The 23,479-nt window shown below is 42.6% G+C and overlaps 2 protein-coding genes and 1 long non-coding RNA gene across 5 annotated transcripts in view; 1 reads left to right on the top strand and 2 right to left on the bottom strand.

The window, feature by feature from the left end:
• The window catches only part of atad2b (ATPase family AAA domain containing 2B), a 53,574-nt gene extending 42,349 nt beyond the window's left edge, over positions 1-11,225 (top strand). Inside the window, exons 25-28 of the mRNA XM_034161822.1 lie at positions 2,993-3,664; positions 4,201-4,331; positions 9,542-9,670; positions 10,354-11,225. Of these exons, the coding sequence (XP_034017713.1) occupies positions 2,993-3,664; positions 4,201-4,331; positions 9,542-9,670; positions 10,354-10,395 (974 nt within the window). The 3' untranslated portion in view covers positions 10,396-11,225. The remainder of the gene's footprint in view (positions 1-2,992; positions 3,665-4,200; positions 4,332-9,541; positions 9,671-10,353) is intronic.
• A 1,153-nt stretch (positions 11,226-12,378) lies between these two features.
• On the bottom strand, positions 12,379-12,891 carry LOC117502725. Its single transcript, XR_004558391.1, has 2 exons — positions 12,844-12,891; positions 12,379-12,720 (listed from the first exon to the last, which is right to left on the bottom strand). It is a non-coding gene; the product is annotated as an uncharacterized LOC117502725 (long non-coding RNA).
• A 202-nt stretch (positions 12,892-13,093) lies between these two features.
• The window catches only part of LOC117503606 (kelch-like protein 29), a 301,998-nt gene continuing 291,612 nt past the window's right edge, over positions 13,094-23,479 (bottom strand). For all 3 annotated transcript variants that reach the window (XM_034162864.1, XM_034162863.1, XM_034162865.1), the window contains 2 exons: positions 16,201-16,345; positions 13,094-14,186 (listed from right to left, as the gene is read on the bottom strand). In XM_034162864.1, the coding sequence (XP_034018755.1) occupies positions 14,003-14,186; positions 16,201-16,345 (329 nt within the window). In that variant the 3' untranslated portion in view covers positions 13,094-14,002. The remainder of the gene's footprint in view (positions 14,187-16,200; positions 16,346-23,479) is intronic.

The following is a 23,479-nucleotide window of genomic DNA, read 5'->3' as shown; positions in this document are numbered from 1 at the left end:
CCAGTAATTGCTGTGGATCCTGTGTGCATGGCCGCGTTATGCTCTCCTGATGGCCCACTTTACATTATTTCCCTCTGTGAAAGCACCATTCCGAGTTCTCAGAAGACCTCTGACCTCTGCTTTCCTCTCACAGTTTTTGATCAGTGTAAGTGATGGCATTTGACATCGTCAGCGCTCATTATCGAGACGGATATGGAACTCTGGAACTGACGTTCATAAATCATCATGCGCTCCGTTACACATCCTCTAATGTTTGCAGACCTTGAAGAAAATGTACACATTAAACATCGAGTCACATTAGAGCTCATAAAACAAGAATATGCACCTGCCGAGTTTGTAATTATATCACATTTTTCTGACAGTCACACTTATCCAGGCTAATCGCCACATTTCCATTATGCCCAGAGATGAGACACATTTGGTGTTAATGTAACCGCTGCTTCTCCACAAATAATTTATTAGACATAAGAGTGTAGCACGGGCGTGTCACTCAGCGCTTACGATGGCCATCAGATGTCTGCGGTACACTGTTACTTATTGGTCTTTTTTGATGATATTTCATGATTCAATGTCCCGTATTCATGCAGCATTAAATTAAAGGATTGCGCTAGTTATGGCTTAATTGTTACAAAACCAGCATGCCACAGCGGGATCCTTGTCAAACAAGTGGTTGTAAATTACTCTGCTTTTCACAGAGCGCCATCTCTGAGACAGACTCCGTTTTTGACGGAAACATCTTGTTTCCGAGGCTGAGTGAGTTATCCACTCCAGGCGTGTGGGAATTCTGCCTCTTTCACCAATAAATAATCAGACACTAGATTTGTAGGATTTAAACGATTGTGGAGGCACCACCTGCAGTTCTGCTGTTGTATGAAGATGTTTTCTTTGAAACGTAAGGCCAAGGCCTTGACCCGCAAAGGCCCGAGTCGAGGATTGACACCTCAGACAAAGAAAAAATATGAAAATGGAACATACAAAAATGGTTAACACAGAAGAGACAAAGAACATGAATGACCGTTCATAACCAATACATGTATATAATGAAAGTAACTTAAATTGTATTTTTAAAAAAAGTGGCATTCCATGTGTCTTGGAAATGCCTTAAATTTTGAGAAAAGCCAGAGCATGAAGTGCTATGAGGCCAAACATCACCACTGCCCTGTAGTTCATATTTTGGTCATGAATTTTAGTGTGCGGTAGGATCCCTCGGTGTGTACACCCGGTCTTGGCTTGGTTGGTTGTTAAGAACAAACTGTCACAGCGCTCGATAATTATCACTTCCCCTTGTGAGGCCTCATCACTCAGGATCAAAACAAATATGACATTCAAAGCATGCAGTCGGTGAGGACGCAGTTTGGTGTTTTGTTTTGTTTTTCCCCACCAATTTACAGCATTAGGGATCTTGAAAACATTAATTAATCGACCCAGGCACTCATTTTCACCCACTTAACCTTCTTAAATTACACTTTCCCATCTCTTATTTAGTGCTGTTATACTGTACCTTTCTGCGGTTTGTGTTGCGTAAAGCCCTTGATCTTTACTGAAGTGAACTTGGACACTGATCACAACCAGACGTACGCCATCGTATTCACTGTTTCGCGGCACTCCAACCCTGCTCGTGGATGCATTCATCAATGACGTATTTGTCTTGAACAATGCTTCACAACATTAAAGCAAGCAGGTTTGTGTGTCTTCATAATGAGGCGCACTGAAGGAAGGATAGAGGGAGACAATGACAAACCGAAGGGAATTGACTGATCATTTTCATTTCCAGAAACAACAATGGAATCTCCTATTGATCGGGGCATTTCATTAAGTGTCAGAATGAAGCATCTCTTCAAGTGACAAACGGCAGTCTTCCTTTAACGACCCACGCACCCCGCATGCTCCGTCACAATAACGGAGTGTTTGGCTCTTTGTCTCCTTCGTTGTTTCTCGTGCTGTCTATTGTTTGTAGTTTTTCCTGCATAGGTGTTCAGTTTTTTTTTTTTTTTTATACATAGTAGACATTACGTAATCGATATATACAAGAGGCTGATGTGCTAATTTCTATTTCTGCTAGTATCCAGTCGTGTCTCTTTTGTGTCTGTTCCAGTGTTTGAATTTGAATGGGTGACATTGACCCTCAGAAGTAGCAGAAAAAAATTTTATTAAGTAGTTGTCAATCTTGTCTGGTAAAGTGATCATCTGTAATTACAGTGGTTGTTAAAAAAGACAATGTCCTTAGCCCTTAATCACAGTTGGCAGATTTCTATTTAAAAAAAAAAAAGTTGCTCATGGTGTAGTTTTGTGCCAGGATACTTTCTGCTGAAATTGATGTACAACAGATACCACAGTCGTCTCCCTATAGATGCCAAACAGCATTCAGTATACTGTTGATGCAGTCACTTTATTAAAAACAAACAAACCCATCTGACATATCGGTTGGTTGATAATCTCAGCAAGTATGAGCCTTTCATGAACTTAATAGTATGTTATTTTTGCCTATGTGAAAACTTGATTTAGCCAGCAGAGGGCCCTGTAACAGCATTGTTTCCAGTGCTGTCCAGCATGGCTGGGACCCCATCACCCCTTGGTCACATTAGTTAAAAGAAACTGAGGCCAAGTAACAAGCGTTGTCAAGTGGTTGCTATGCTAGGCCTGGAGAAAATATATCAGAAGTCTTTTTTGTTACAGTGTGGCAACTATCGATCTGAGTAAAGCTTGATGTACATTGGCTGGTTGTTGGTTATATTTATAGTCATTTATACTAAAGCTCATTTTTAAACTGTAAAACTTCAAGTCTTAATTACATTTCTCTCCCATAAAGGTTGGATAACGAAATTTGGGAATCGCTGCCATTTTTGTGTATTGTAAATTTTTCACTCTCTGATACTGGTATTGGCCCTCCAAAATTCAATATTGGTCAAGACCTAGTCAGCATACTGAGCGATTTTTAAGCTGTGATTTTTGCATCTGGCTTAAGCTTGTACTCTGTCTGCTTCTCCTACAGATATTTTAAAGCGTAAAGTTTGCCGGAGGCCGTCTTGGAGGTGGGGCATTATCCGTAAGAAAAAGAGCCAGAAGAAAGGAACGGAAGAGGAGGAGGAGGATCCAGAGGTAGAAGTAGAAGCCACTGGACCCAGTGATTCCTGTTTGACACAGGATGAAGATTCATCCTGTGATACTTCAGGTCCTCAGCCCAATGATCACCATCCCCACCTCCCCTTCACAGAGGAGGAGGAAAGCTCCGACGAGCCCCTCATCGAACCTCTAAAAGCCAACGAAGCCCAAGAAGAGGAGGCTGCAGCCAAAGAAGCAGAATTGGAGAATGCAGAAAAACACACAGAGCCATGCGTCCCCGGTGACCACTCCCAGTCCAAGGTGGAGAAGCACTGCCAGGCAAATCGGGGCAACTTCCAGAATTCAATTGAAACGTCTTTCGATGCCGAGGTCCAGCCGAAGTGCATTGAGGGTTTCCTTACAGCAAAGGTGGACTGCGTGAACGGAGACGAGTCGATGGACAGCCTGGATTCCCAGAGTCTCAGGAGGAGCAGCGAGGCTGCAGCGATGAGCCCAGCTGAAGGCTGTGCTACCTCCCAGCACAAACACGAAGAGGAGTGCAAACTAACTCAGGAGCTCCCACCCCTGGACGGGAGGGCCAAAACAGAAACGAATGATGATGGTATGAACTTACAGCTGTGGTTTACCTTTTACTTAGAAATAACGGGTTTTAGAACGACCATGAGTGGTTTGTCCACTTTAGACCTTACTGGACCTCAAGGAACACAAGATGTAGAAATAGTAACACAAGATGTAGAAATGTAAGAGTTGAGGTAAAGAATGTGCTGTATATACGCTCAGAGTAGAGCCCCTGAGCATGCTTAGTTTGGTTGGATGTTTGCAGAAACTGGATGGACGGCTGATGTAATAGTTGTGTGAGAACACGTAGAGGCCATCAGAGGATAGCACGGTCTACCAAACAAACAAACCCCGACAGCTCCGTTTCTCCGCCCATACTCCCATTGCAGGCTGAGCTCGGCCTTTTGCTTCCATCAAGTTTCCACCAAATGCCAAGTGGACAGAAAAGATACCAGATGTCTTTTTTTTTTTTTAAGATGCTGTGATGTTAATCCTTTAGCCACAATAGAGCAAATGTTCTTAGAAACTTTTCTTTGACCTTATCCATGTTGCAAGAAACAGATAATTTTATCTCCATAGGGGCGTCCGAAGAGAATAACTGCAAGAGCAGCCAGCAAGAACAACTGAAGGGATCTGCTGAACGGGCCGATGAGGAGCCGCAGCACAGCCCTCCTCATCCTCCGGTCGTGGTGGACCATCAGCGACTCGTGGTAAAATACTCCACACAACACATGCTTTTTTTTTTAGTGTAACAGTGCACAAAAATTCAGGTTTAAACACAATCTCAATGGTGTTTCTGTTAGACTCAGATTTGATTTATTTTTGCACACGTAATGTATGTTTGACATTAGAGGTGAAACAACTAATCGAGTTAATCAATTAAAAACGATTATTAAAATGGTTGTCAACTAATTTATTCACCGATTAGTTGGTAAATAACTTTGTTTTACTGCAAATGTTTCTTTTCTTCCATATAATCAACTGAGCTTTGCTTTGAATCTTGAACCACTGAAGGAGTGCTTCAAGCTGCTGCTTTGTTGATTTCATTTGTTTTATTTCGCTCTAACTTAATTTTTCCCCACTAAAACCCTAAAGAGCATATGTCTGTGAGGAATATTTACCTTTTTTATGTTAAACTGACCTGTTATGGTCTTCTGAAACAGTTGATAGATGTATTTTATGCTAACACCGATGCTAACGCGTTAGCATGTCTATGGCGTTTTCAGTGTTAAAGTTAGCATTAAGCTGCTGGCATTTCAGCATGTTTGTGCATTTGCTTTCTGTATAATAATTAATGCTCAGCGTTTGTTGTTGTAAAAGAGTCAAATGTATTAGAAATTATGTTTTTTAATTTATATATTAATAATAGCAACAATAATAATAGTAATAATAACTAATAATGCTACAATACAATTTTAGAGAAAGAGACATGAGTCACATGTGTCATTGTGAAATGACCACATAGTTTACAAGGCTACAGTTTTTGATTTAAGTTTTATGGTTAACTGGTTATGCTAATTGCTCATTCGCAGCAACAAAAAAAACCTCTTTTTTTTTCCCCTCCATATATTTTATAACATTTATGTTTCAATGTTTTATGGCAACTCAGCACTTTGATAAAGCAATGCCATTTGAAATAATTATTTTTGTTCTTTATTATTTTATATTTCAACAGCCAAGGGACATTTGACAATTTGTTGATTTTCAAGTATTTTAAGTTTTCAAATAATGTTCTGTTGTTAAATAAAGTGATGGAAGGAGAGAAAAATTGTTTCCCTGGCACATTTTTAAAAAATTCCCCGCTAATCCGATTAATCGATTAATCGTGTCGAAATCCCATCAGATTCATCGATGATCCAAATAACAGTTTGTTGCATTTGACATACAAATTAAACCAATCGCATTGTGATTTGCCGTTGCCTTTAAAAGCTGTGCGTGATTGAACCCGGTGGTATTTTCGGTGAGGGGCTGCACATGTAGCTGCAGTTGTATAAATGGCGTCATGAATTTGAGTAGATCGAGCAGTCTTGTAATGTCACTGCAGGGCTGCAAAAATAGAATCCTAGGATGCATTCTGTTTGGACGGCCAAAAAGGGGGAGGGGAAAAGGAGAAAATGATAGTCTCGCCTCTGTGCAGTGGATGTGTGATGGTCGCAGGAGAAAGCAGCTGTGGTGATCAGTTGCATTTAGTTTTTGACTAATTAGGCTGTGATTAGTGGGTAAAAACATCTATAATTTAAAAATGCTAACAATATGCTTTGGATTTGTCTTCTTCCAGTTCATAAAGTCTGTTTGTGTATATTGTTTTGTGTTTTTAAGTGGGTTTTCTTCTTCTTTTGTGAAGAATAGAGCTGTCACACTTCATACTTTAAGTTGGCCACATTTCTTCTTCTTCTTCACTTTTTTTTTGTATTCAGACATTAATATGCATAAGCAGCACAAAGAATAAAAGTTTATCTCCCTCGGCAGAATGGTGTTTAAAAATTCCACTGACGGCCATCCTCAGTTTGAAGACCAACCACTCGTGTTATCTTAAGTGAGCCGACGCAGCGAGCTCGACCTGTTCTGCCGTTTTCTTGCTGACACGCTAACTGGCAGCGTCTTAAATCCCCGTCACAGGCATTGTGTAGCGCCGTCCTACACTTAGCATTAATCCTTCCATTTGTCCTCATTCCTCAACTGCAGCTTCCAACCACAGAAAGAGTGACGCAGGACCAACATTTAGAATCATGAGCGAGTTTATCGTTGTGCCAGTGTTTTTATTTTGTGACCTCCACTAAGGAAGTTCTGTCTGTCTGTCTGTCACTTGTTTAGTCAGCAGGCTAAAGGAAAGATGAGTAAGTTGTGCTGATGTGGATCAAATGAATGACTTAAAGGTGATGTAACAAACAGGTGACTTGAGTGAGACTTGAAGTAACTTGCAGTTGAAGGTAACAGTAACAAACTTAAATGTTGTTAATTTATGCATAACAGAGTTTAACTGAGGAGCTTAGGAGGTCCTTTGATCTGGTCTGACCTTTGATGCTTGTTGCTGAACCTGAGCACCAGATCCAAGATATAAGATTGAAGATCAAAGGCAGGATCCAGGGGGATGGGCTGCCAAGCCATCACAGGATTAGTCACCAGTCAGCCATCAAGCTCAAAGATTAGCAATCATGTTAACTGATTAGTGACTAGGTCAGGATCAGAGTGCAACGATTGAAGATGACCAAACAGGATCAAAGTTAAGTTATTTAAAAGTGACAGATCACAAGTTAATGATCAGGATCAAAGATTAAAGGCCACAAACAGGATCATAGATAAGTTATTAAAGATACAAGATCAGGACTAAATGTTAATGGACAGGATAAAGTGAAGTGATTAAAGGTGACTGTTTGCGAGTTAAGGTTTCAGGATCAAAGTTCAGTAGTTAAGGATGACAAAATTAAGGTGAGCGATCACAAGTTAAGGTTAATGTTAGTCAGGATCAAAGTTTCTGTATTCAAATGTCAGAGAAGACAGAAATAACTTTGACATTTAACTTATTTTAAGGTGTTTTTTTTTTTTAGGTATTTATTAGACGTGGACAGTGTCAGTGGCAGGTGACAAGTCAGAAGCTTGATACGGATCTGGTACTTCAGCTGATGGTGTCATACACTGTCTTTCTCTGATGTAAAACCATTGACATAGGAGGCTTATCCCCAGCTGTCAGTGTTTTTCCTCCCTTTAGATCAACCGTCTAATTACATCACCGAGCGTTTTTCCACATCTTTCAAAAACAGGACAATAATCAGACGCCAGCATGAACTCCTCTCTGCTTTAAGTCCACAAATGTGTCCCCAGGATGTAGGTTGAGAACATCTGAAGCGATCCACGGTCAACACTCGGGTCCACCTAATATCCCCCCCGGAGCGTAAATTGGAGCCTCGGCTCAGTGAGCTCTTTTGACGGCGCGTCTCGTTGATCAGTCGCGGAGGTCCGCTTGGTGTGAGAGCGCTCTGTCTCATGTAATTGGAGCGAGGGAAGGGTTCTTACTTTTTCCCTTCATGCTCCAAAGTGACATCCAGCCATTACCTAGTGGATTCCAGCCAGTTCCCACGGGGACGGGAAGGTCCGCTTCCTCGTTTTCCAGAACTCAAATGCATCTCTTAAAGTGACTGGCAGGCGAACACACGCGGCTTTAATCTGATGGTTATTTGTGTCAGGGGGAACGAGGGTTAGAAACAGGTTGTGGAAAAATAGGAGTCTGTGAATAATTGGTTTTTCATCCTCGGCTTATAGGACAAATTGAATTTCCTGTCTGCAGGATGAGGGTCACATGACTGCCTGTGTGTTTGGGCGCCTTAATTGAGTAGCGTGCCGTTTCCTTTTTGTTGCTGTCGTCAGTCGTTTTTGTCAGTTGTGAGGGTGTCATTATTTCTTGTCGTTACAAGGAGCTTTTGAATCTCTACAGATTTGTATTTTAGGATAAAATGTCATTTTATCAGAGGCATGCTCTGATTTTTTATTTTTTACTTCATAAAATTGGCGTCTGTTATTGGAAGTCTGGATCCAAATGAATTTTTCAGCCTGAATAAGTAGGTTCTGAGGCGTATTTCATCAGTAATCATGCATTTCTCTCCAGATGGACTGCAAGTAGTGGGTGCTGAAGATTGCAGATGAGTATTCAGTAACAAGGAATCCAATCTGGAGCCCCCGAAATATTACTCCCATCTCAAAGAACACAGAGATTAGCAGGGAGCGTGTGCGCCTAGTTTGGCTATTACAGTGCACTCCGATTCAGAGAAACCTGTCGCATGCTCCATCTTCTCGCCTCGTTTGTAATGGCTAAAAATAACGTCTGGGGCACCTCCAGGTGAAGCGGCCCTCCACACCTCTGTCAGCATCTCCAAGTATGTTGAAACACTATTATTGCCGCTGATGGCTTTGGCGTTTTAGCGGGCATGTCACAGCGGTCGGTTGGCTGATCGTACCATGAAACCACTGTAGCCTTGGCAGATAGTAACCTATCATGTATGTTGTACACTCAACAAAAATATAAAGCAACACTTTTGGTTTTGCTCCCATTTTGTATGAGATGAACTCAAAGATCTAAACTTTTTCCACATACACAATATCACCATTTCCCTCAAATCTGTCGAAATCTGAGAGAGTGAGCACTTCTCCTTTGCTGAGATAATCCATCCCACCTCACAGGTGTGCCATACCAAGATGCTGATTAGACACCATGATTAGTGCACAGGTGTGCCTTAGACTGCCAACAATAAAAGGTGGGATGGATTATCTCAGCAAAGGAGAAGTGCTCACTATCACAGATTTAGACTGGTTTGTGAACAATATTTGAGGGAAATAGTGATATTGTGTATGTGGAAAAAGTTTTAGATCTTTGAGCTCATCTCATACAAAATGGGAGTAAAACCAAAAGTGTTGCGTTTATATTTTTGAGTATATATATCTCTAAACGTTTCAGTTCTGCAGTAGCTGAAGTCTGCATGTTTTGAGGACACTGTTCTTGAATGCTAACCTTTGTTTTCCACATTGCTGGCGTTGCTTGACATGATTTTCTCAGACGATTGCTGATGAGGATTTAACATCCTTGTCGTTTGAATCTCGACAGCACCTCGGTTTTATGGGTTTAGCTTACTCACATCCACATTTCATTTGTGTTCCAGTGGCGCTATCTTTAGTTATTGTCGGTGGCGTCGTCGTCGTATCGGTGCATTGTGATGAGCCCCATGTAAGAAGGGGTCAGTTAAAACGGGCTTTGACTGTCCACTACATTTCAGCTCAAGTACCAGTGAAATGTAAACTTGGCTTTAATTATGATTAGCCCTAATTAGCTGTCGCTCTGAGCTTAATTGCTTTGTAGTAGGGTGACCTCGTCGCCATGGAGACACAGTGGTGAGGGTGTTGTCTAATCTTTTGATGTCGTCGTCGTCAGGCTCTCCTGGACGTGGTGGTGTTGAAGAGCGACAGCTACAGCGTGGAGCAGCTGGAGAGACTCTACTCCGTCCTCAGCCAGTGTATCTACCAGCACCGCAGAGAGTACGACAAGACCCACCTGCTGGAGGTAAGAACTGCCACCGCCTTCCGTACGGTACTTTCTGGAGTAGACGCTTTGGTAGGTTCCTGCAACTTTTATGTTGAGTGACTTCTACTCCAGAAGATACAGTATACAGTTTGCTATAATTCCCATTTAGGAAAGTTGATGTTTACCTCATCACCTCAGAGTCAAACCTTTCAGTTTGATCGTTTTGACTCCACCCCTCCACAGTATACAGCCAATCGTTGCAACCCATTGTCTTTAACAGGGTCGACTTCATAGTGAAGCTTTGACAAAATTAGTAACGTCAATAAAGTCATAATATAGCAAGCTTGTTTTGTTCTTTTTTCAATCATTTACATTTTAAAGTCAAATGTGACAAAGCAATGAAAATTATTTAGACTCTAGGTCTCCTAACCAACCGCCTATTTCTGAGGCTTACTTTCCATCACACTTCTTGTCAGGTGTTTTTGGGGACGTTTCACTTTGGCTGTTGGACTTCAAAAATCTGAGAGCAACTGAGCGGTTTCCCTTAGTTTAGCTTTTTAACTGATCACAACTTTAGAAGGCCTCATGCCTGAAACACTGATCCATGAGGGCAAAACAGAACTAGACAGAAAGTAGTTTGATGGCCCACCTGTACCCATACTAACTCATCTCGAGCCTGTTTCTTTCCTGATCCATGTTAAACCCGTCTGTTTGTGGTGCAGGACCTTGAGGACACAGTCCAGCATTTTGATACATTCCTGTGACACGGAGCTCCTCAACAATGTGGGACCACAAAGACACAAACAGAATGTGCAGGAGCCCAAAACTCAAGCAAGGTTCTATGGTGCTATTGTCTCAGGAAACTGGCCGGATCCAGACTCCCCCCTCACCCAACCCCCCCAGTCCCAATGGGTCACCCTGGGCTTATCGGGTGCTACGACAATAGCAACCAACAGACAGATCGTGTGATGTTACACGGTTTCCTGACACTCGGATCCTCACCAGCAGAACTTTGGAACGCTTTAACGGAGGCCGGTTGTTTGTTGTATTGGTTCCATATCTGAGCCGCTATCATCGCCTGTGACAAAACCTTAGAGAATTTTCATCTTGGGGAACCCTCACATCGCTCGCAGTCTACCACACCGCCGCCGCTTCTGACTAGTATCGTCTAGCTGAGGCCCCGCCCACCACTCCCACAGTAGGAATATTCAGCGCCTTATGTGAAATTGCAAAGCGTGTGGTCTTGGCACTACCTAGTTTGTGGCTTTGATATCAGCTGGTTTTTGTTTTGGAGTGAATCCCTGCAGAACAAGGACACTCTAGGCGGTGCTCGTCCAGCGTTGCGTTAATATTTGCTTTAGCTTTACGTAGGTTTTAGAGCAGTTTTCTCTTTGTGTTGGAGGTGCTACGGTTTGACTGTCAGTTCTTTGTGTCAAATCTGCCGCTATCTTGATGGCTCCAGCTCGTCTGCACGGAATTAAGACCGTATGCAAACTGGCAACCGCAGGCTAGTACTTGGACTACTGCAGAGAGAAACCAACACTACCTCAGCTGAATTCATGCCACAACTGTTTACTGGGTACTCAAAACAAAACAGTATTTTTTTTTTTTCCCCTTCGCCCTGTAATGCTGTTTTGTAACATCTAGAGTTCTAGTGTTGCAGACTGAACAGTCCGCCCCTAAAAATCGGTCCACCTTTTGCATCTATGCATGCAGCACGTCTGAGACGGAGTCTCTTCACCCAAAACAATCAAATGGATCAATGGGATTATTAACTATCAGATGATGAAGGTAAAACCTCTTAAATCATTCTGAAGTCAGTTTTGAGCAGAAATGAGGCGAAATTCCGTGACGCGTTGAAATGTCCAACGCGCAGTGAATGCATCAGGGAGCAGCTCGCTTAGCTCTGATTGCTTCCGCCTTCTTTTATGATAAAATAACACTGAATTTATGTGGAAATGATTGTTGTACTAGAGCTTCAGATATCTGTCGCTGAGATAGATGATGACTGGAGTGCAGTTTGGAGCAGAAACGAGGCGTTAATCTGTGAACCGCATCATCAGGGGGACCGATTTTTAGGGGGACTGTTAGGTCTGTGACACGGGATCAGCACAAACATGACTGCTGCAGTAATCCAACAGTTTATATGCGAGTGTTATGTTTGCATTTGAGTCAATTACATTTAAACTTCATGAACTTTTTTTATATATATGGTTTGTCACGTTTTTTTTTTTTTCCTGCTGTACCTCCGTGTCCGTAAACTGTTCACCACATCCTTCGAAATTCGGAGCGTTCCTGCATCTCCCGAGTGTTTTGTTTGCCAGTTTTCATCTCAAGGTTATTTATTACAAGAAATGTTTTGCATCTAAAATTCACTAAATTGCCTTTTTATACTTTTGGAATTTAACACATTAGGATTCACGTTGTCTGTTACTTTTTCCTCTTTTTTTTCTTGCTGAAAATAGCATTTGTGTAGCAGGTTTATTTGGCGTGCGCGGGGAATTAAAGGGTTTACAGGTCTCTCAGGTTCAACATGCGACCTTTCAACCTTTATTTATTTCAGTGTACTGGAGTTTTAGTTGTCGAAGGCAGTTACGGACTGTGGCATACTGGAAATTAAATGTGATGGGTTTTTTTTTTTATTCTCTTGGAGCAAGAGCATTTTAGAACCACTGATCCAGTTCAACCCAGAAATATAGGACCTGATAGTCATTTTAAACATGGTTTCTGCCCAATGAATTAATCTTTTACAAATTTAGGAAACAATTGGGAATAAACAGGTTTAGTAAGATGTCATACATTAAGCTTCCTCTCTTATTCTAAATTGTAGCCTGTTTGGACTAAACCAATTTTTGTCTGGTAGTTAAAACTACTTAGTCCAGTATGTGGAAGGAAAGGGGTTTTTTTTTTCCCTCCCTTTGTTTAGTTCAAACTATAAGTTTACCTTTTTTTTGGAGGTGAATAAATGTATTTAACACACGTTACTTTAGTGTAAGTTATATTTTAAATGAAACATTTACTGTACTTTTCACAAACTGCTGTGATATACTTGAATAAAAGGTGCAAATTGATTGAATTGTTGGGGTTTTCTTTCCTAGATTGAAATTTTCAAACGATTGCAGTCTTGGTTTTTGTGGTTGCTCCAAAATTTGTATCTTACCCTCTTCCCCGTCTTCTCCTGTAGCTCAAGCCTTTAACTCACCTACCTTCACCACCTCTAATCCTCCTGACTCTCATTCCCCTTCTCTCCAGAGCATACCCCCACCTCTCCAGGTCCAACTCAGTCTTTGTCGCCATCTACTACTACATTGGCTACCGCGTTTTGTGTGAAACCAAACATACAACAGACTACGTATTTCATGATGGGACCAACTTCAACCAGGACATCTGTCGTATGAAATTTGAAAACAAATGCTCTTCATTAACAGATATTAAAAAAAACAATAACAAAAAGCACTGCAATTTTCCATTATATGTATTGGGTTTCAATAATAATGGTTAATTTCTCCGTATTGGATACAGATTTACAACCATAGCGTTTAGAATCCAACTGATCTATTTTTTTTTTCCCCCCTAAAAACATTTGTACAGATTTGCCTTCACTTTTTTAAAATATACATTTTTTTCCTTCCAAATATTTACAAAATGCCAGCCCACCTTTCTGTTGGTGGGCAGCAACGACATGAAACACAAAGGTGGAAATCACTGATGAAACAAACGTTTTTGTGACAACAGTCACAGGTGACTTGTGCTTATTTCAGCTGTTGTACCTTCAACGTCTGATGTCAGGAGGCAGCTGAGTACCCTTCCCCAAATCGCTGAATTTAATGTCTGTCTATCCACACATTCTCATCCTGCAATTACTCAAGAGGAAAGAAAAACATGTCTTTTCTCCACATTAATCAATTCATTATAAGAACCAGGATCCACAAACTTCAAAATGTGTTTAGATTCACTTCATAATTCCACAGCTGTTCATTTTCCTCCCGTCCTCTAGGTGTCAGTAATGGAAAATTGTCCACACTCCACAAGTAAACTTAACATTTCTGGAGCTGCATCGGTTTTCGCCGCACTGGCTGTATTTAAAGAAATGAGGTGATGAGTTCATGAGGGCTGGGAAAAGTCAGAACTGAAACAAGTTGATTTTTAAAAACCTCAACAATTTGTATTTACTAAGACGGCCCCCTGTGCCTGGTGGATGAGCGGGTGAACAACGACCGTGACACAGCACTAGAGGTTAGGCGTCGCCGCCGGACATGGCTGAGTAGTGGGACATGAGTACATTCTGCACAGGGAGTGGGAGGGGCAACATGGGGGACAGATGCTGGCGTCAAGTCCAGAGTTGGCTTCTTGCGTCCGCGTCCTCTGCTCTCAGACTGTCTGGATGTATTTCTTGATGACCACGCAACCGTGTCTGAACAGTGGGCATGGCAGCGACTGCAGGACCGTCCACGTGTTGGTGGAGGGGTCAAAGGTCTCCATGTTGCTGAGAGCCGGGCCCTCACTGCTGACGATGCCGCCTGTGGCGTAGATTTTGCCATCCAGGACCACGGCACTGCAACGAGAGAGCAGAAATAATGGACCAACATCCGATAAGGAGTATTCAGGAGCAGACGGCATCTGCTCACGCGCTGGGGGGGGGCGTCAGGAGACAAAACACACACAGATTAAAAATAAAAACTACAAATGTGTTTGCTTGAAATGACACAGAAACAGAGGAGTTTGTGTGTAGTGAGGATTAAACTCGAACTGTAAGCTGATTAGAGTTTGGAGCAATCTGCATTTTCATAACGTGCATGCTTGCTGCAGAAAACACAAACGCCCTAATAGATTACAAAACATCTAAATCTGGAGCGTGTGCAGGGCGGAGCCTGGAGCTGGAGCTTGTTTTGAATATTTTACTTGTTCTTTTGGTTAAATGTAGCAGCTGCTGCAGCTTATCAATAACGCTGACAGCCTGATTCACACTGCACATTCGCTGTCTGCTCCCCAAATGTGTTTGTGTGTGCATTTTCTGATACGCCTACAAAGCCGCGGGTTTATCATCCAGCAAACTGGCACAGCTCAGTGGATCGAGCCAAAGGGTCATTATTGTGTGATCCCGTCGATTTTTTTCCCCCATTTTCATTCGTTGCCTTTTTCAGACCTTGTTTGTCTACGAGTCGTGGAAATATAAGTAAACTGGAAATAAATGCCTGAACAGTCTGTTCAGATCAACAAAAATGTAGAAAAAAATGCTTCAGTCACATCACCATGACACATTTTGAAATCTTGAAGGTTTCAACACGGTGGCCATCGTCTGGTGATCAAAATCAATTTGTTTTCACCTAACCAAGCAGGTTGACTGATTACCTTTGGTGGACAGGTGGGTTGAGGAAGAGGTTTTTTTTTTTTTAAACAGAGGGTCAGATCAGGATCAAAGGAATTGGGATCAAAGACAAAGTTACTTACTTTGATCCTGTCATCAGGGTGTACCAGGATCCACACCTTGCTTTTGCTGCAGATCATTATCAAAGGCTTTATGATCAAAGACAAAACCTGTTAATCCCTTTGATATTGCAATCAAAAATACTGCTTTGGTCCTGACAACAGGGCCAAAGCAAGCCAGTCAAACAGGCATGAAAACATCTGCTGTGGTTCAGATGTCAGAAGTAAGGATCAAAGATCAATGATCAGGATCAAAAATCAAAGACTAGATACTTTTCATTCCTCATACCACTGATGGAGAGATGGGCTTTTCCTTAAGGATTAGTTGATTAAATTTTGGTGCAAATCAAGAGCAAATGAATGAAGATCAAAGACAATGGTAAGAATCCTCCTGTGACCTCCTTAGTGAAGCTTCAAAGACAAGTGATGATCGAACATCAAGATGCAGATCCAAGAAATCAAAGGAATAATGCTGTCATAAGGGCAAAACAGATTAGAGGAAAATGTCAGGACGCTTGACTTTTGGAGCTCAACGGAGGTAGCTGCTCTCTGAGTGTCATTCTATAGTTTAAAGACGTACGTTTTGTTTCCTCTTGTATGATAAATCAAGACAATGAAAGGCTTTACTCTGCGTTTGGTCATTTTTTGCTAGCACACCTTTGCATGGTCAAAGGAAAACATGCATGTTTACCACATTCCGGGTGTTAAACTCTGCAGAGAATCGACCTCCGTGTTCCATGGCGGGGTCCTGACATTTGAGGAAACTTGTGGAGCAGAATTGAGCATTTGCCAATCGAACGCGCATATTTTCTCCAAAGCTCATAACTGCCAAATGTACAGAAAAAAAAGTAGAAATGTTCTTCTGCACAGAGGCAAAACTTCTGGAGTTTGCAGTTTATCTTCAACTTTTAATTAACTGACAAATACATTTCCCTGAAATTACCTGATACGACACAAACTGACAGATGACTAATAAACCGAGTTTTACACACGCACGCACGCACGCACGCTTGGAGGATGTGTAATAACGATTTGAGTGTTGTGCATTTATGAAAGCTGCACAAACCAGGCTAACCTTTACACAGTGATTTAAAATTCCAGAGCAGAGCGTTTGGTTCACTGGCGCACTAATCATCTGTTACCTGCAGAACTGCCGAGAGTGATTCATGTTGGGACCCGCCTTGATGTTGCCTTTGTCTGGGTCGTAGATGGTGGTGGCTCGAGCGTAGGCTCCTCCCAGGATGAATATGAAACCGTTCAGACTCACCGCCGGAGCATATTTGTTATCTAAAGATAGAGGAGCCAGAAGGAGAGATTTGTTAAAGAAAAACACAAAGCTATTGTTTGTTCCCGCCAACTCATCGTTTTCCACCCATCTGCGGGCCGTGTGCACGCAAACCATCAACATTCTCCAGATCGCTTTACAGATGTGCGCTTCCGGAGCAGTGCATTGCTTTGGAGAACAGAATAGATGGGAAAGCCACGGGGGGAGAAAAGCAAGAGTTTATAAATCACTGCAACTTTATTGGGTTCTGCTCCCAAATATGTTTGGCCTTGGCAGCAATATAAAAGTTACCCAAGTCCCAATAATTCACAACTGCATTAAAGCCTCTGGCACCTCCACACATTCATGAAGTTAAAAAATAAAATAAATAAAAACTGTATTAGAAATACACAAGTGAACAGGTGCGGTGCTGCACACTGCGCATTCTGCATAATTTGATCTGCACACGAGGAAAACAGGCACCGCCGCCGTAGAATTATGGATGATGGGAAACCAAATGAAACAGCAGTTTGTGCTGAAACCTGCAACACTGCACTGTGGGAAGACATATTTCAAACTTCCAGCTATTCCTCTTCACTCCACTGCAGCCGGCCAATTTACAAGTGGCATGAATAATGCAGACGCTTGGCCGCCAGCCCGCGTCCTTGCTGCTTTCTGCCGCTGAGGCCAACGGGAGTGAGCGAGTAAGGCCTGACGCCTTAATAACGGCGCAGCGGCTTCAAAGCTTCTGCTGTGTCGCTCACTGGCGGCAGAGAGGAGCGCGAGGACGTTTAAGCAACAGTGTGGCTTTAATGAGAGCAGCTTGTACCGCTCCGCAACAAAAATGACAACACTGCCCAATCTCAGTTTGCTAATCCAATCCGCACCACTAATCAAGACAAACGAAAGTCCGACTTTGGAGGATGCTCGGGTACAGCTGGAATGACTGTAAGATGAGCTGTTACTAAGATGAGGAGCATCACTACATTACGACATTTTGGCTATGTGGCGAGTTTCTCTGTGCGTGATGCAGCCCCCTGTGGCTGCAGTCGTCCAAGGACACGCCCACGTTTCACAGAAATCGCAGCAGGTAAATCTCATTTGGCAGGACTGCAGCTCATCCTCCTCTCCGTTTCACCCCTCGGGCACATCGTGCGCTCCAAAAGCTGCGCCCGCTGAAACGTGGTCAAGATCTAGCCCGAGAGCATCAGCAGAAAACCTTATTACGAGACTGACCCGGTGCGTGTCAGATTTGGTTCTGGCTGCCCCAAGCTTAAAAAGAAGACAACAAATCAAGAATCCCAACTGGCCACGTTCTGCATAAATAATGTATAAAGGAGAGGGGGGGGGGGGGGAGTAATGTGTTACCACAGCGATGCTGAGAGAAGTACAGCTGCGCCTTGCGGGCTGCATACCACTTTTCACACCTCCATCAAACAGCCCAGTCACAGAGCGTGCATTTCCTCAGGTGGATGGGGGGGTTCAAGGACGGTAAACAGGCGCAAACACATACACGTTTAAACAAACACCTCGTCATACAGGCTGCTATCTGGCGCCGGCGTACACAGCGCCAGGATCTGATTCTACAGCAGCCAATGCGTCCGGCCGACACTGTAAACCCGACAGATTCAGATAAGATAGAAGTTACAAACAGCCCTCGTAACGTCAGCGGAAAATACTCGTTGTGCCCCTTCAGGGGTGGAGGATGGAGGAGCTGGAGCTCCTCTCCGGCTTCCAGAAGGAGAACTGGCAATAATGCTTCAGTTCCCGCTGCCAGAAGCTGAGACCAGATCACAACAAGGTAACTGCAGGAAAACATCTCCCCACACAGAGACCCTTCACGTGGGAGTGAGAGGCCAAAATAATAGAGACACACTAACTCAGGAGGAAGGCAGGTGGTGGAGAAAACAGAAGGTGTCCAATTAAGGAGCTGTGGGAACACTCCATCTTCTCCACCTTTCTCACTTTCCCTTCCTGTTTCGCTGCCTCTATAACAGCGCTCTCAATTGCTGTATCCATTCGGCTACTGCGTCATTTACGCAGGTAATTGTTCTCCTGTTGATTTCCAGACACAGCGCCAGTCTGGGTGCTGCCAGCCTGCGCTCCGCTTCCTCCAGCCGACCGGTCGATGGCGAGCCGCCTGTCAACAGGGTGAATGCTGGATGAATGTCGGAGCAGCAGCTGGAGTGGTTTCGGGTGTGAGGCCACGTACGTGGTTTGTAGCCGCATGAACATGAGAGCGACTGGGTGAAGACATCCTGAGAAGACACAGATACCAGTAATAGTTTGACTGTACTGAGATGTACTGATCACGAGAATAACAGGGTCAATGTTATTTTACCATTTCAGGTAGTAGCTACGCGACTGATCTTCACGGCTAATCCACGCGCTCCTGTTAGCATAGCAGCTGAAATTAAAATTATATATTCAGCACTGCTGCAGCGTGCTACGTCATAAAATGCTACTGTGCACAATAAATGTGTTTACCAATTAAAAAATACCATTTTAAAATGCTAAAACCAGAAATTTAACACAGTAGCATTACCCTGTTAGCTATCACTAGCAAAACCTGACTGTAAACTTGTTCCATTGGGACGACTGCTTGAGACAGACGTTTTTTGGTCATGTGACAAAACATGATACAAAGCGACATGAAAAATAACAACCCAGTTGCCAACATCAAGTTAGCGGGTAACATTTAGCATTTGTAGCTGAGTGCATTTGTGGCGTGTCCTGCTACATTTGAGAGCAGCAACAATTAATCAACTATTAAATTAATAGATAGCTATTTTGATCACAGGTAAGTCATTTTGGACAATTTTCAAAAAACATTTCTTAAATTTGAATATTTTCTCATTTATTTTACACGTTTCTTTACTCCTCTCTGATATTAAACTGAATATTTTTGGGGTCATAAACAAAACAAGACATTTGAAGGCATCATCCAGGGATCTGGAAAACAAAGATGGACGTTTCTCACAATTTTCTGACATTTATGCACACAACTAATTGATTAATTGATCAATTAACCAATAATGAAAATAACTGCTAGCTGCAGCCTGACTCCACTTTACTATTTGCATGGTGAGTAATATGCACACAACATAAAGTTCAGGAAGTAAAAGCGTCGTCTTTCATCACTTCATCTGTCATGGGGGTGTTTTGGTTGCAGCATGAACTAAAGCAACCAGATTGCCTTCTGCCGCCTCCTTTAAGAACTGGAATGTGCTGGAACCTGGTGCACTACTAATTAGACAGTGGACTGAAGCAACCGAAGGTTTCCTGGTGAGTTTGTGGATCTGTGAGAAATGTGTCAGAGTGTAAGTGCAGAACAGCCACCCAGGCTCCCTGAGGTGAAGCAAGGAGTTGAACTTTTGTGGTTTTCCATGAGCATTTACTTTTATTTCATTTAACTGCTTTTAAAAATTTGTTTCATTGTGTACACAAGCATCACATATGTGCATCTTGAACCGACCTAGCTGAGGCGCATTTGAAAACTGCGGTGTAAATAGCAGGAAAACTTTGTGGCATAATTCCTTCGGGTCACCTTGTGGAGGAAAACACGGCATCAAGTTTCAGAAATCACAAGATAATTTAGGTCTCTGCAGGTGCCTCACTGATACCGGTGTATTTCCTCCTCAGTAATTTGTGGAAAACGGGATTCTGCTCCTATGATCCAGCCATAAAAAGTCAGTCGGTCAACTCAAGAGACGTGACTGCTAACGAGGTTTTAATATGACTGATGTTGTAAAACGATGAACTCCGGCTGGTTTTTAATACCGTTCCACATTTTAACTGTCATGTTCATAACTGTGCCCAGAGACAAAATGTTTTTATTACTTTAGTTTAATTTAACTTCAAATGGAAATCATTCCAAAGCTACACAGGTGGTTACCGCGGACAATAAATGTAATGGAAAGTACATCAGGTGGTTCTGCAGCTCAGGAGAAGAACTGTCGTACCTGAAGAGCGGAGATTCAACTCCAGGTACTGGCAGCTTCAGACAGACTCCACAGCTCAGCTTGTCGATGTGACTATTTCTGCCACCAGTAATATTGTTTTTCACTCTGCACGAGACAGGAAGTCGGTCCTGATAAGTGTTTGTGAAAACCCATTTGCAGTCCAGGCGGGAGGCGGCCCATGCAGAGGGAACATAACACGCGGTACACACACAGCTGTATTTGTGTCACTTGTTAAGATGGCGAGGAGAGATGGCGAGAAGCACGCAGGGGGAGACAGGAAATGGGGAGGGTGGGGAGGCGGAGAGGTTGATGGAGAAGCGCTCCCCTTCGGTTCGCCGAAATCATTTCTGTCCCGATTTCATAGGAAGCACTAATCCTGTCCATTACCTCCCGGCTTGTCGGCTGTCAGACACAGCTTCATCTATGACAGATGACATTCTGTCTGTCTCACGCACACAGCGCCACCTGCTGGGTGTTGCATAATTCATAGTCTGCGTACCTGCGCACCGCCCCCCCAGGATGCACGGCGACATGCTGTACGGGGTATTGCACTCCTGCAAACCTGCTAATTCCACTCAGCGCAGACAGCCGTGTTACATAATCGTCATTTCGCTCATAGTGCTCGCGCTCGGGAGCCGCAATAATGACGGAGAGATGGAGAGCATTTGTGGGCGACAGCTCTGAAGAAAGTGCCGCTGTGCTGGTGTTTTAATGACGGAAGAGGAACAACTTCTTCTCAGGAAATATGACTCTAGAGTTTTGACCTCGTGGTCCTCTGATGCTCGCAGCTCTGTGTGGCGTCAGCCGTACGCCAAAATCTTAAAGACGGGAAAAATCCAGCATCACATCAAATTTATGCCTGTGTAGAAAATTAATTTAATGGATGGAAACTAGTTTGATTTTTTTTTTTTTTTTGTACATATTTATTTTGTGTTGTTGCTGCAATTAAAAAAGTTTCAAAGGGAAGAACATAACCGTGTCAAAGATCATGATCAGGGTGACACGTCAGCAGTCTGGATCAAAGGTGAGGATCAAAGCTCATGACTGGGATCAAAGATGAGTGCAAGATCAAACATCATGATGGAGCATGATTAATTAGCATCAAAGATCTGGATTGGGGTGACAAGTCACCAATCATAAACAAGGGTCAGGATTAATGGCTCAAAGATCATTTCTACGGGTTCAAAGATGATCAGAGTGATCATCAATCAGGATCAAAGGTAAGGATCAAAGATCGTGACTAGGATCAAAGATGTGTGTAGAATCAAAGTTCAGGATCAAGGTTTTAATGTAGATTGAATATACTTCTGATGTGCGTTGAACATTTTGACCAGAACACTCTTCTAATCTTAATAAGGTTTTTTCTGGTATAAGAAAGAAATGTCAACTATCAGGATCAAAGCTCATGATCAGACTTGAATGATCAGGATAAAAAAAAATGACAGTGTTGACAAGTCTGCAATCAGGTTCAAAGGTCAACAATCAGAACCAAAGCCAATATCAAGATTAATAAAGATGCAGGATGAAGGATCAAATATCAGGCTCAAAGATCAGGATTAAATGTTTGGAATCTGGATCAAGGGTGAGGTATTGGGAAGAAAGATCAGGATAATGGTGACAGGTCAGCAATAAGAATAAGACGTCAGGGTCAAAGGTCAACAATCAAAGGTCAGGATCAAGGATTGATCAAGATCACTGATCATAATCATGATGAGAGGTGACAATGCAAATCAAAGAAAAATTAAACAGGATTAAATTCCAGTATGAAAGGTCAGCAGTAAACAGTGTTAAAGTTCAACATTCAGGATCAAAGACGAGTGCTCGAAAACAAAGATAAGTATCAAGGATGAGTGATCAACAATCAGGATCAAAGGTCAGTGATCAAGATCTTAACGTACACCTTGCCAGAAGACTGAAGTCAAAGTAATAACCCTCTCACAATGAATCATAAAGGGATAAAAGATAAACAGCCACCCTGGCAGAGGCACGTGGCCTCCGGGTGCTCTTCTAGTTTCATGTTGTTTTCTGTACCTGTTATTGTATGCATGTTAAAATATACTGGTTTTACATGCAATTAATAAAACTCCCTTGATGTGTAAAAACAAAACCTTGCAGATGATAAAGGAGCTGAATAAAGATCCTACTGTTGCTGGAAACTGAAGGCTTCTCATTTGTATTGCAAGAGATGAGAAAATACACACCTGCACTTGCATAAGATTCCTGCCCCGGGAACACAGCTGTCAGAGTTTTGAATCACAGATGAACACTGACTTTGCTGCCATGAGTAATGACAGCTTAGTTAAACTGGCCTCGCGGTGCTGCATCCTTCACAGATTCCCCCGCGGCTGCAGATTTGTGCAGAAAATAACTAGAGTTTGTCGAAACCGACGTTCAAAGCCACTCTTCTTTTTCTCATTGTATGATATAAAACAATAAAATGCCAAGAGAAGGGAGACTGGAAAAAGGGGCATAACGCCAGTGGGAACGCCCGTGTGTGCATGTCGCATTTTCTGTTCTTATGGACGCTTTTAAACATGTAGGAATAAATGAAACTCAGATGAGGCATAGGCGAAGGAACATCAGCTAAGACATTTTGGCCATGTGGTGCATTTCTCTGCAGGATCCAGCGTGCAGGTGCAACTAGAAAAGGGGATGAGGTGATACTTTCAGGAGGTCGTGACAGACCAGTGGACTATCTGAAGGATCCAGGCCATTCCATGCCATAGTCGATACTCCTACACCAGACCTGATCGCTCTCTCTAAAGCGATTTTTGACCATCATGTGACTCGCAGCACGAGTCCTCTGTGTGTATAGCAGCGTTTAGCGCCACACTCGGCTCATTAACTGGGTTAAGGGGCGAAACTAGAAGGGCCTTCTGGTTTATTATACGGCTCAAGATTTAATTTTTTTTTTTTTTTTTTAATTGCTGAATACGTTCGACTAAAAATCCTCTCTGATCTAATCTCAAAGTTGTGTGTAATCCTGTCTGCACACTAACTAATTTACAGTTCTGTGTGAAAATTTTGCTATGGCTGTAAAACTGCTAAATACGAGTAAGTAATATTTATAAATAAATAACATTTTAAAAAACTGATCTTAAGTGATAAAATTACACAAATTCTTTGAAGTAGTCCTGCAAACACAGCGGATCAGTCAGTTTGTGTTGATCTGGCTACTTTGTTCCAAGAAAAATG

Source organism: Thalassophryne amazonica, chromosome 21, assembly GCF_902500255.1.
Source record: "Thalassophryne amazonica chromosome 21, fThaAma1.1, whole genome shotgun sequence".
In the NCBI taxonomy this organism is placed as follows: domain Eukaryota; kingdom Metazoa; phylum Chordata; class Actinopteri; order Batrachoidiformes; family Batrachoididae; genus Thalassophryne; species Thalassophryne amazonica.
Note: the sequence above shows the minus strand (reverse complement) of the source record. Positions and strands in the feature narration are given on the sequence as shown.